This window comes from Diplotaxodon limnothrissa, linkage group LG12 (genome assembly GCF_057381915.1).
Source record: "Diplotaxodon limnothrissa isolate DT_005_m linkage group LG12, D_limnothrissa_male_GT1.1, whole genome shotgun sequence".
Lineage (NCBI taxonomy): Eukaryota > Metazoa > Chordata > Actinopteri > Cichliformes > Cichlidae > Diplotaxodon > Diplotaxodon limnothrissa.
In genome coordinates, this window is record NC_140607.1 from 34,813,943 (window position 1) to 34,826,702 (window position 12,760).

At 44.1% G+C, this 12,760-nt stretch overlaps 1 protein-coding gene across 1 annotated transcript; it reads right to left on the minus strand.

The window, feature by feature from the left end:
• Positions 1 to 3,589: 3,589 nt before the first annotated feature.
• mymk (myomaker, myoblast fusion factor) lies at positions 3,590 to 9,692 on the minus strand. The gene is made up of 6 exons (XM_085366872.1): positions 9,558 to 9,692; positions 9,324 to 9,438; positions 5,773 to 5,921; positions 5,358 to 5,474; positions 5,057 to 5,197; positions 3,590 to 3,799 (listed from the first exon to the last, which is right to left on the minus strand). Exons 1-6 carry the CDS (start codon positions 9,690 to 9,692, stop codon positions 3,590 to 3,592), a joined length of 867 nt encoding a protein of 288 aa, XP_085222998.1.
• Positions 9,693 to 12,760: the final 3,068 nt, after the last annotated feature.

A 12,760-nucleotide genomic window follows, 5' to 3' on the forward strand; every position in this document is an offset into this window, starting at 1 on the left:
CTCTGTTGTTGTCTCTACGAGGCAGCTGACCTCGCGGCATTAACAGCAGCTGTGGCAACAGCTGACGCAGAGAAAGGACCTGTGGCACAAAAGCTGCTGTCACACCACAGAAAGTACAGCATAGCTAAAATCACAAACATACCACACATACCAGAGTCTGTCACAGTCGCTTCACGCCGTCCACTCTGGTGTTTAATTGGATCTAATAAAAACTAATAATGCTTATTATTTTCGTCAGCATTTTTAATTCTGGGAAAAGTTGTGCTTTCTGGCCTAAAAGTGCTAATTTCCATTTGTCATTACATTCCAACTGACGTTAAAATTCCACTCTGCCGTGGAGTGTGGTCACGCTAATGTCAATCAAGGCTTACAGTGATGATTGTGATCATGATCGTGAGCTGGCGGACTGAGGTTCAGACGATGTGAGTGTGTATGATCCACATCACCCGAGAGTCTGTAAAAAGCTCAGATTTACTTGCATTCTGTAAATGTTAGGCCTTGTAAAGATTAAAATTCAGGTGGTAACTTAATGTATAGAGTTTGTTAGCTGGATCAGGGATTGTGAATAGTGTAAAGCATTCACAAGTGTAGTCATACAGTCTTGAATGTGTGTGGGCTCTCTGCAGAGCAGTGTGGCACAGACAGTGGTTGTAAAGGAGCCGAGAAGTGCTTCACGCTTGTGCAATAAAAGGCTCAAGTTACTCTCCGCTCAGGGCCGGGACGTGCAGCCAGCCAGGAGGTGCCGGTGGCCCAGCCAGCCAGGTTTCTGAGTCCAGACAAAAACACCTTTCTCTGGGCACAGGAGCTGGCGGCTTGGCCCCAGCTCAAAACATTCCCTGGTGGAGGGGAGGTACATTCTCTGTTTTGTCTAAGATACGCTGAGCACGTTTGTAGTCTTTGGGTAGTATTTGGGGCAGGTGACGTGCTTGGACGCATGGCTCCTTGTACTCCTGAAGTGAAAGCAGAATGGGATATGTGGGACTGGAATTAGATTAGTGCTGCTAGACTGAAGAGATCCTTGAAGTATGTGCCATTCAGGGCCTTTGTCAATGATTTGCTTCTGTAAAGTACATATCACTGCATTATGAGAAAGAGACTTAAAGTTCCACCAGGTTCATAAAGACAAGTTACAGAGTCCTGACTTTTTATTTTCATTTAGAAACATTATAAAACAAAAACTCTTCATACGAAGTATTGAACTTTTCATATTATAATAAATAACAGTATATTACACATGTTCAAATATAGTCAAAGCTGTCCAGTCAGAGTCCATCTGCACCTCCAGAAACACATTGCACTTCAGACTGATGTCTGGGCCTCTGCTTTGCGTCACTGATGCTCCACATGACATACAGTGGGGCAAAAAAGTATTTAGTCAGCCACCGATTGTGCAAGTTCCCCCACCTAAAATGATGACAGAGGTCAGTAATTTGCACCAGAGGTACACTTCAACTGTGAGATACAGAATGTGGAAAAAAAATCCATGAAACCACATGGTAGGATTTGTAAAGAATTTATTCGTAAATCAGGGTGGAAAATAAGTATTTGGTCAATAACAAAAATACAACTCAATACTTTGTAACATAACCTTTGTTGGCAATAACAGAGGTCAAACGTTTACTATAGGTCTTTACCAGGTTTGCACACACAGTAGCTGGTATTTTGGCCCATTCCTCCATGCAGATCTTCTCGAGAGCAGTGATGTTTTGGGGCTGTCGCCGAGCAACACGGACTTTCAACTCCCGCCACAGATTTTCTATGGGGTTGAGGTCTGGAGACTGGCTAGGCCACTCCAGGACTTTCAAATGCTTCTTATGGAGCCACTCCTTTGTTGCCCGGGCGGTGTGTTTTGGATCATTGTCATGTTGGAAGACCCAGCCTCGTTTCATCTTCAAAGTTCTCACTGATGGAAGGAGGTTTTGGCTCAAAATCTCACGATACATGGCCCCATTCATTCTGTCCTTGACACGGATCAGTCGTCCTGTCCCCTTGGCAGAAAAACAGCCCCATAGCATGATGTTTCCACCCCCATGCTTCACAGTAGGTATGGTGTTCTTGGGATGCAACTCAGTATTCTTCTTCCTCCAAACACGACGAGTTGAGTTTATACCAAAAAGTTCTACTTTGGTTTCATCTGACCACATGACATTCTCCCAATCCTCTGCTGTATCATCCATGTGCTCTCTGGCAAACTTCAGACGGGCCTGGACATGCACTGGCTTCAGCAGCGGAACACGTCTGGCACTGCGGGATTTGATTCCCTGCCGTTGTAGTGTGTTACTGATGGTGACCTTTGTTACTTTGGTCCCAGCTCTCTGCAGGTCATTCACCAGGTCCCCCCGTGTGGTTCTGGGATCTTTGCTCACCGTTCTCATGATCATTTTGACCCCACGGGATGAGATCTTGCGTGGAGCCCCAGATCGGGGGAGATTATCAGTGGTCTTGTATGTCTTCCATTTTCTGATGATTGCTCCCACAGTTGATTTTTTCACACCAAGCTGCTTGCCTATTGTAGATTCACTCTTCCCAGTCTGGTGCAGGTCTACAATACTTTTCCTGGTGTCCTTCGAAAGCTCTTTGGTCTTGGCCATGGCGGAGTTTGGAGTCTGACTGTTTGAGGCTGTGGACAGGTGTCTTTTATACAGATGATGAGTTCAAACAGGTGCCATTCATACAGGTAACGAGTGGGGGACAGAAAAGCTTCTTAGAGAAGACGTTACAGGTCTGTGAGAGCCAGAGATTTTCCTTGTTTGAGGTGACCAAATACTTATTTTCCACCCTAATTTACGAATAAATTCTTTACAAATCCTACCATGTGAATTCATGGATTTTTTTTTCACATTCTGTCTCTCACAGTTGAAGTGTACCTCTGGTGCAAATTACTGACCTCTGTCATCTTTTTAAGTGGGGGAACTTGCACAATCGGTGGCTGACTAAATACTTTTTTGCCCCACTGTATTTGGCACCTCAAAGATGCATAAAATGCTAAAAGGTGCTTTACAATCTTATAATTCTCACAGGCCACGTGGTTCCTTTCCTTGAGAGAGACTGGAAAGAGAAAAGAGGAGGGGAACAGGGCAGACAGAGGCGAGCAGACGAAGGGTCTCCCCTGAGGAACATTTCTAAAGACAATTTATATATTTTGGAGAGATAAACCATCTGCCTGTTTGTTCTTCTCATAAATTTTCCAGTCAGTTTTACTGGCTTGTCTCAGCCACCGTCTCCCTGTTCGTGCTGCGTGTGTTCTTTAGTAGCGTGCTGCCTGTCCTCAGCTTCAGACAGCTGGGTTTTTTATCGGGTCTCTGAGGGCACCAGAGACCTAATTCTGTACTTTTTTTTTCTTTATCTGCTGGTGGATTCCTAAAGTCGCTGCTGACCTTAAATAATCTACCAGCCAAAAATGATTTCTTGGAGTAGAAGGGAACATCCACATGATTGTTGGTTTCCTGCTGAAGTAGATTAACTTACCAGCCATATACGAGTCTATCAGCATTCTGTCAGTTATTTGGTGATTTTCCAGTTGACCTCTATCTACGCCTGATCTTCTCCATGAAATTACGCACACTGACATGTAGGTATGTTTTTGGGTTCACTTCCAGCCGTTCATCTCTTTGAGCTTGCTGATACTGGTCCCTTTGACAGGTGTGGATGGAGGGGGGTTATAAAGAGGCAGGGTGGGGGTGCTACAGCCTCGTGCCCACGGCTTTTCTGTGGGGACCGTCCACACAGTCCGAGATGACTTCTTTTTCGGTTTGTCTTTCTTGTCTTTCTTCTCTTTAGAAGAACCGGGGGACATGGTCTGCAGTAAGAATAATTAGGCAACAGGATTAGAGCAAAATTAAGGACATGATCTTAAAAAAGCTGAAATTATCACCTCCAAGGCTGTCAAACACATACAGCTTTCTTGCTGGTGTTCAATAAAGGCTTTTGCGGGTGGCATTTATTTCGAAGGTAGTGGCACATCGGCCCCCTTGTCAAAAAACAATAACACATACTCTGATACACTTGTCTGTGTACATTCTTATTCATTGAGGTCGTTTTGAGAGCCTTAAAATAAAAGGCAAATTGACTTCTGTAGGTGTTTGAAGAAGTTGCAAAGCAAAGGAAGTCCAGTTTCCCTCTTTTTTCATACTCTCATGACTATAGGCTTTTGGATTATCCCAGAAAATAAGCTCATTGGAAAAAAAAGTATATACTTACAGGTTTTGCTCGTCAGTATATTCTCCCCATTCTGTCACTACTTTCTAATACATGATTTTTTGAAGCGTAAAAACCGTCCCAAGAGGTAAAATGCTAATCACGGGTGATAAACAGCCTGCATTTAGCTGCTCAGCAAACACCTTCTTGGGGACATATAAAAGCAGTGGCGTATTTATGGCCGTATTTCTATTTTGTACAACAACATAGAATAAAAATGTCGTGTTAACCACAGACCTTATTTACGGGAATGAACATAAAGTCATTGAAAGAATCAGCCTACTCTCGTAAGCTGCTCGCTTACACTGAAGTTGTATTTTGGCATCTGTGGCCTGGTGCTCTGTTTATAGCATTATTCAGACAGGTCTGTCAAAGTCAACCAGAAACCTAAAAACCCGTCAGTGGCACCACCGCCAAAATAAATGGTAAATAGACTGTTCTTATATAGTTTTCTGCTCTGCTTGAGCACTCAAAGAGCGTTATACTACAAGACTCATTCAAACAGGCAATCATAAGAAGCACTTTTTCTAAGTGTAGGAGCTTTCTGTCATACACATTCACACTCCAGTGAACATATTAGGAGCAACTTGAGGTTCAGTGTTTTGCACAAAGATACTGTGGCATGCAGACAGGAGCATCCAGGAATCAAACCACCAACCATCCGATTGCTGGATGACCTGCTGTACCTCCTGAGCCACACCCACATTCTCTACCATTGTAGAGAAACACATCTCATAAAACGCCTTTGTATTGCACCCCAGTATAAGATAGACCGGAACAAGCTCATTTTACTTTAAGATGAAATAACTGAAAGTCTCATTACTACAGGATTTCTATAGTGTATATAAATGGAACGTACACAGCAGCAGAGGGTGAAGCAGCTGAGCTTAGCAGCATTCTCTCCCGTCCCTGCATAGCGGTTCTTCTTTGGCAGCAGCAGCACGAAGGAAACAGCCAGAGACAGATGGTAGAAGCTGTGGACATAGGCGTAGTCCCACTCCTGTGGAGTGAAAACATCACACTCTTTCAGTATGTAACCGGATATCGATGAACAACACAAAATGTTGTGACAGAAGATAAAACCTCAGACTCTTTAAGTAGATGTTCTAGTATTCTGTATGTTTTTATTAAATATCTGTTTGTGATTTGGCGGCAGTCACCTCAAAGTAGAAGCGCAGCATTAGAGCGAGAGCACCGAAGCAGCAGCCTGGACCGACCTGCTGCGTGTACACTGTCTTCTCCGGATAAACCGCCCTCAGCTGCTTCATCTTCTGCAGCTGCAACAGCAGGAGTTCATCACAATCATATTCACACATCAGACTTCACACAAAAGAAAAAAGAGAAAGTGCAAAAGGCGAAGAAGAAAGGTGCAGGGGATAGCAAAGAAAGGAAAGAGTACAAGGAATGGATGGATTAGTTGAAAAGAAGAAGAAATACACAAGAACACATTAGATAACAGCAAGGGTGAAGTTATTCAAGGTGGAGATAATGAATAAAGAGGGAGAGGAGGAGATAGAGTAGAAGAAACACTGAAAAATATTTGAAATACACGTTGCCATTTTTTTTGCCACTGACCCATTTGACAGTAATGATGAAGACAGCTGATCCGATTGGCCCGGAGTAGATCCCGTAGCCCCAGCGGTCCTGGTAGATCCTCACAGCGATGGTTAACACTCCAAACATAGTCATAGTGGAGCGCTGGGGTTCATCAAAGTCACCCAGAGCTGAGACAAGCAGATGAAGGATTTCAAACTCTTTCCCTCATGGATAAAATCATTACACTGCAGAGGTGCTGCACTGTTTGCCAAGTAGGGATTACAGATTAAGTTTATTCTCTTGTTGGGCTAAATTTGATCAATTCAGGACCAAAATTTCACTAATACATGGATAGGAACTGCAAAATTTCATAAAACCACTGATGTGAGGTGTGAACAATATGTTCAGATTGAAGTGTATAAGGAAAGAAGACTAAAAAGGCTGAACTGAACATTTCCTGCAATGTTTTTACCACCAACTGTCTACAGAGTTTGGTTTACGAAGTCCTGTTGTGAAGCATGCTACATTTTATCATACTTTTTTACTCTGATAGAGACCGCAAATTACAAATTCTTTCTTAAAATTAGCTATAAGGTCCATAAACTCTTCAGGAACATTGTAAAGACTTTGTTTGAATTTAACAACAGACCTGATTTTCTTAAACTAAGAAAAAAAGGTTTTAAGAATTCTGAAATTAGTAGAAGAAATCATCAGCAAATGCAGTTAAGTACACAATTTTAAAATAACTAAGGAAAGCTACAGCACAGTTTGTCGGCACTATTAAACATTAAAGGTTTTATATAAATAATTTCAAGATTGAAAACAGTCTGAATGCGTCCTATCATGGTTCAAGACCATCTTGCAAAAGAAGTTCTAATTTTAAGAATTTCCCTTCCTGATTAAATGAAGGTGACAAAATGAAAATGGATCAATATTTTACTGGCAGCCTTCCCACAGACACAGGAGGACCCCATCAGTTAAATCAGCTGTCAGGGCATTTGGCTCTTAGCAGCATGTGATTTAAAGCCCTTGTTGCAAAACCTCTGGGGGATCAGGTGGGAGTTAGAAGCAAATGCAGGAGCTTTCCTCTCCTCAGGAGCTCCCTCTGCAGGAGGGGGAGATACAGGAGAGGTGGAGGAAGATCTCAACCTGGGTGTTTATTGTCTTATGTAGTCTGGAAGATGAGTGGATGGTGGGGTGGGTGCAGTTTTCTCTGTGGTGGGGTTGGGTGGACTGTCCCGGGCTCTGTGGGGCCGGGCGGCGCTGCTGCACTGGGCCCGGTCTGGATGGGCCTGGGCCCCCTTTCCCTGGCGGGTCGCGGAGTATGGGGGTGCCTACTGGGGTCAGCGGGGCAGCTGGCCCCAGGGAGGGGTCACTTGCCCCTCCCTTCCTTCCCTCCCCATCTCCAGCTGCCTCCCTCTTCCCGCTCCACCACAACCACCCACACATGCAGGGCCTTGGAGTAGGGGTATGTCACCAGGGTGCAGAGGAGGCTACCCCCCCCCCCCCCCCCCCCTGTCCCCTTCTGGCTGCCTCTGCCTCAATTTTATCCCACAACTTAGACATTCACATTACTCACACTCTCATTACACATACATATAGGATCTTGGGGGTGGGCACGATACACGGAGTCCAAAGTACCATCAGGGTGTACACCCCACCCCTGGCATCGTTGCCCACCTCTCAATTTTAAATACACGTAGACATTGAGGGCTAGCAGGAGGGACCATGCGCTTACCTGCTGCTCTCTGGCAGGTAGCTCCAAGCCCTCCTGGGTTTTAAATGCACCTTAGAACACACATGCATCAACATTACAATGAGCGGGTGGAGGGAGGTTTGGAGTCTTCTCTCACCCCCATTCTCTGCGACCTGCTGGAGCAGGGGGGCTAGGACTAGGAGGAGGAGTTGGCCGTCCGACTGCGGTCTGGAGTGTGGAGCCTTCCTGCTGCTGCGGAGTCGGGGCGGTCTGCCTCCCCCCACCGCAGGGAAAAGGGAAACACCACCTGGGTCTGGGTGCAGTTCCCCCCTCCAGGGGCGGGGGCACCTAGACCCGGTTTGTAGAGTACGCTTGGGGAGTGTGATCGTGTGTACAACGTCTCTTTATGTCTCCACGTTGGTTGAGTGTGGAGTAAGTGCATATGAGAGCATGAGGGTGGGAATGGATGTTTGTATCTGTGTGTGCCTGTATGTCTGTGTCTATATGTCAGGTTGGGTGTCAGGCGCCACCTCTCTGGGGACATCTCAGGCCCTCCAAGGTTTGGAGGCCTATCTCCCCCTACCACCACTTCCCCTGCCAGTGGCGGACCCCCTCAGACATCGGTGCGTTGGTGGTTCTTTGTGTCCGGGGATGGGCGTCCAGGTACACACCGGCTCACTCCTTGGCGGCCGCTTATCGGGGCCTGGAGCCTGGGGCTCGCTCGGGCCACTTCGGAGGTGGGGTGCCCCCGGCCTCTCGGCCTGGGGCTCGGTCACTCAGGCGCAGCTGGCTGCCGGCGGAGCTCACGGGCGCGTCACTGCAACTCCCCCTGGCTTCTGCTCCGCGGCTGCTGAGTGAGCCCTCATCTGGGACTCTCCTCAGCTCTTTCCGGGACAGTGGCGCAGCTGCCCCTCTGTTGGTCTTCCTTGGTCTCTTGTGTTCTGGGGGCCTCTGGATGTCTGGAGTTTTGATCTCCTCCACACCTGCTTCACGCCCTGGAGGACGGGGCTGTGGCCCCCCCACACCCTCTAGCAGATTATTACATGAAGGAACCTTTTAAAAAACAAAAAACAAGCGCGTCCATGCTCACAGGTGTACACACGGGTGATCACACCCACAAACTACACCCTTTTTGGCTCCTACCTCAAAGCACACTGTGTTCTGTTGATCTTATGTGCTGCACAATAATGTTTAACATTTAGTATTTACTGTCATATTCCCATATATCATTGTGATGTTGTTTATTCTATTACTCTTGTTCTCTTCTGCTTGCTTTCTTTTTTCTTTCTCAGCAGGTGATCCAGGTGATTGATATATGCATTTTTTTTTCCTCTGCTCATTCTGTTGGTTTTTGTCTTTTGCCCTTCTCCCCCGTCCCTCTTCTCAGCTGTTTCTCTTTCCCTCTTTCTTTCTCCCCTTCTTTCCTCCAGTCAAGTCTGTCCCGTATTCAGTAAGTGAAAATAAAATAAACAATAAAAGGTGAATCAAATGGACCATTACGGCAAGGCTGGGATGGTCAGTTTGGTAAAGTAAATCCGTTGGGCATCTTTCTTTGCCTTTAGACAACAATTCTGATGGCAAAAGAGCCAAACGGGACAGGCCAAAAAAAAAAAAAAAAAAAAAAAAAAAAGAAGCAAATGTATTTATGTCTGTGTGTGCAAGTCTTCATGAGCACTTGTGTGCAAAGCCTGAACATGTGTTATCACCAACTGCTGCAAACCGAGCTTGTTTTTCATCGCTTGCTTGTGTCCTTTAAAAATCTGGTACCGAAATAGACTGTAGTGAAAAAGATCAATCCAAAAAAACATATTTGCTGTATAGAGATACATCTAGAAATGTTGAATACTGCTATTAACTAGTCAAGCCAGAACACTTTCTGTGTAGCAGGACTCACCTATAAGTGTGACCCACATTGAGAGTGCAGTGCTGTAAACACTGAAGTACTCCAGGATGTCGTATCTCATGAAACACAAGATGGAGAGACCTGGCCCATCACATGCATGGTAGATCTGCAGGAATACAGCATTCAGGAGGTCTATTAACCACTCTCACATCATCCTATTCACAGTTCAACACAGCTAACTGCTTGTCAGGTCATTGAGATTAAAGAACAGCAACAGTTTCTCACCGCAGTGAAGAACATGGTGAAAAAGTAGACCATGGCCTCCATGTGGAAGCCCCTCTTGGCGGCCACGCTGGCTGTAGGCAGGAACACCAGGCTGCTGACTGTAGGGAGCAGCATCTTGGCAATAAATGCACCCATGGCTCCTGAAGGGATGGTCGACTCAAAGCTTGTAGATGATAGTTTATCCTTTAAGCCTCAAAGGTTCTTGAGTCTTTGGCAGGTAAAATTAAAGTTATCCAAAGTTCAATAAAGTGTGAGATCAGATGGTATAGTCCTTGAGTGTCTTATGTCTTTCGGTGTGTGAGTGAATGAGGATGCTCATACAGCACACACTCCCACGCAGCATGAACACACCCAGCTGTCCACTTTGGCCCTTTAAAGTTTAAATGTCCGCGTGGATGGCAGGTCCACTGAGGCCTGTATGTGCAGTGTCATCGCTGGTCAGCTGTTTGCATACCAGTGCAACATGGGAGGGGCTGTGGGCAGGGTGAGAGCCATCATAACATAATGTAGCATATCTATGGACTATTTGAAACCAGGACTGGACACTAAGTGGTTGTGAGTCAACTTGAAGTTTAGGCTGGAATGAGCAGACGTCCAGCTGAGAGACCAATCCCAAAATCTTTATTGTGGTTAACTTGTTCCAAAGATCTGAGTCGAATCCACATTTGTGCAACTTTATCTAATGATATCATCCCAACACAACTCTCGCACAATGTGACCACCTCCCCTCACAAGGCCTTCACATAACTATTGGTGGAAAGAATGGCATCTAAACCCCCTTGGATTTAAAAAAAAAAATCCATGTAAACATCTTCTTTTGCTAACTGCAGATCATTTTTGATTAAATATGATGCAAGTTTTAGAAATCTGACTCATCTCGTGCTACCCTCCATCACCACCTTCTTAACTTTGCAAATTTAACTTAGTGTCTATTCCTTATTTTGCTGTTTTTATTTTATGTGAGGAACCCTGTGATTTTATTTTGAAAGGCTCTATATAAAGAAACGTACTTATGTCACACCGTTTTAAAAAGCCTTGGAAACAATCTTGCTAAATGCATTATTCAGGACTGCATCTATCTTTATGTGATGTCATTCAAAGACCACTATGTCTGACTATGTCTCTCCTCTGAACCTTCATTGTTGGAAGGAGTCCAAGTTAGGCACAAAAGCATTTTTGCTAGGGTCTTTTCTTTTCTTTTTTTAATAAAGCTTTATTAATAAGTTTTTGTGCAGTTAACAGCATCCCGAGTGAAGTGTGTTTTCCATTTGCTTTAATCTCATACATCTTTGCAGTTTTTTAGTTGAAATTCATTAAATATAACTCCAAAATTGCTATCTTGCAAAGGGAAGATGGCAACCAGCTCTAGTAATGCATCCATACACAACCGTACCACAGAGGACACGTGGGAAGGAGACTTTCTTACCAGAACGGATTAACTTCCATCTCCAATCCAGCTTTGCTTTCAAAAAGCACTTTCTCAGAAGTGCTTCGAGGTCAGTCTGGTACTTTCTATCAGCTGGGATGATTGGAAAATATGTACATTTGGTGAGTCCAGGTCTCTTCAAACAGCATGTTTGCAGACAGTTTGTATTTTTTTCTTGTCCCTTACTGTGAGGGAGCAGACTTCATAGTCAGCTCTTCTCTGCGGTTGCTTTCCTAGTGAATTAGTCTCTTTAGATGACCATATTTCTCCAGTGAAATATTGCATCCGATAGCAATAGTTGGCAGTTAACCTCACTAACATATTAAAAACTACAAAGAATATGTTGCTCAGTGAGGTTTAAACAAACCAACCATTTTTTCTGAATTTGATTTTAACCAAGTCTGGAGTCTCACTCTAAACCAACACATGAAATCTGTTGAGAAACAGCTGTCATATGTTTCAGCGTGTTGCGGCTGTGCGATGTGGCATTGAGCCGACCCTGCTGAGGTCCTCCCATTAAAGTAAAGACATTCACCCGGCTCTGTGTATGGTGGTAAATACTTCTGCTGCTCTGGAGAATCGTCTGTTTTTCTGGAGAATTGTCATTATCTCAACATGACTCAAATACCAAAACATAAAACTCACTTTTAGTTTTTCTCTCAACTGACTGTGCTGCTGCTCTCCTGCCAGCCGATCTTTTTTTTTTGTCTGACCTAATAAAATGATATAAAATGTATTCATTCGTAATATAAAACAGGTAGTTCTAGCTCAAAATCTCTCTCTTTATTCAAATATTTCACAACTTGCAATAGCAGTAAACTCAGCAGGGGTAGTCTGCATCGTTAGGAAGCCAAGCATATACAAAAAAACATCAGCTCTTTTTCTAGCCATACATTTTCTTCATCGCTCGCCCAGTTAAGGGTCACCGGGGGGGTTGAGCTGGATAGATTACTGGGTTAGAGGGAGGATACACTCTGGACAGGTTGCCAGTTCACCTCAGGATTAACACAGAGGGCTAGACAACAATCACATTCTCACTCAACATTTAGTCAATTTAGGATCCCTGACTAACCTAAAAGGCATGTCTGTAGACTGTGAGAGTCATATGCGACTAAGAAACCTACTGGAATCAGACCGCAGACTGTGCAAACTTTAAGGACTGTAAAGTCATTACCAGGAGTGTGAAAACAAGTTTTTAAGCCCTTTTTAGAACAAAAATCTGACACATTTTTAAGCATTTTCCTTTTTTTCCATTCATCAGTCACTCTATGCATGCAGTTTTCATTTCATTTCATTTATTTATTTATTTCACACTTAGTACAACAGATCAAACAAACCAACCACACTTTCTATCAATAAAGCACTACAACCATGTGTGAAAAGGAGCAGGAAGAAGGAAATATTCTTATTAAACCCTGCCCCCTATCTACATTCCAACTTATATTACAAGTGGGCACCAAAAATCAGGGAACAAACTAATATTAACATTTATCTCCGGTCCTAACCCAAACCAAACAACAAATTTACAATCAGAATATACCTCTCCACATAGTAACAAGGAGAAAATAAACATCTTCTACTTCCGCTGAAATAAAGTTAATTTTGATCATAACTAAAGTAACAGCCCGAGAAACTACCTGGAGATCTTAAAGATGGCATTTGAGTGTCGAGCTCTGCTTGTTGACAGACTTTGGCTTGATGGTTGGGTGTAATGCTTTCCAAAATAACCCGTTACTGTAATCACATTACATTTTTCTTTAATACAGTAATGTAATAT

What these genes read in the sequence shown, in the direction of transcription:
- mymk (XM_085366872.1), bottom strand. Translation starts at nt 9,692, where the DNA reads ATGGGTGCATTTATTGCCAAGATGCTGCTCCCTACAGTCAGCAGCCTG. An exon ending in AATGTGGGTCACACTTATAG is followed by an intron (nt 5,922 to 9,323) that starts GTGAGTCCTGCT and finishes TGCTTGTCTCAG; the next exon opens with CTCTGGGTGACTTTGATGAA. An exon ending in GCTTCACCCTCTGCTGCTGT is followed by an intron (nt 3,800 to 5,056) that starts GTACGTTCCATT and finishes TTCTTACTGCAG; the next exon opens with ACCATGTCCCCCGGTTCTTC.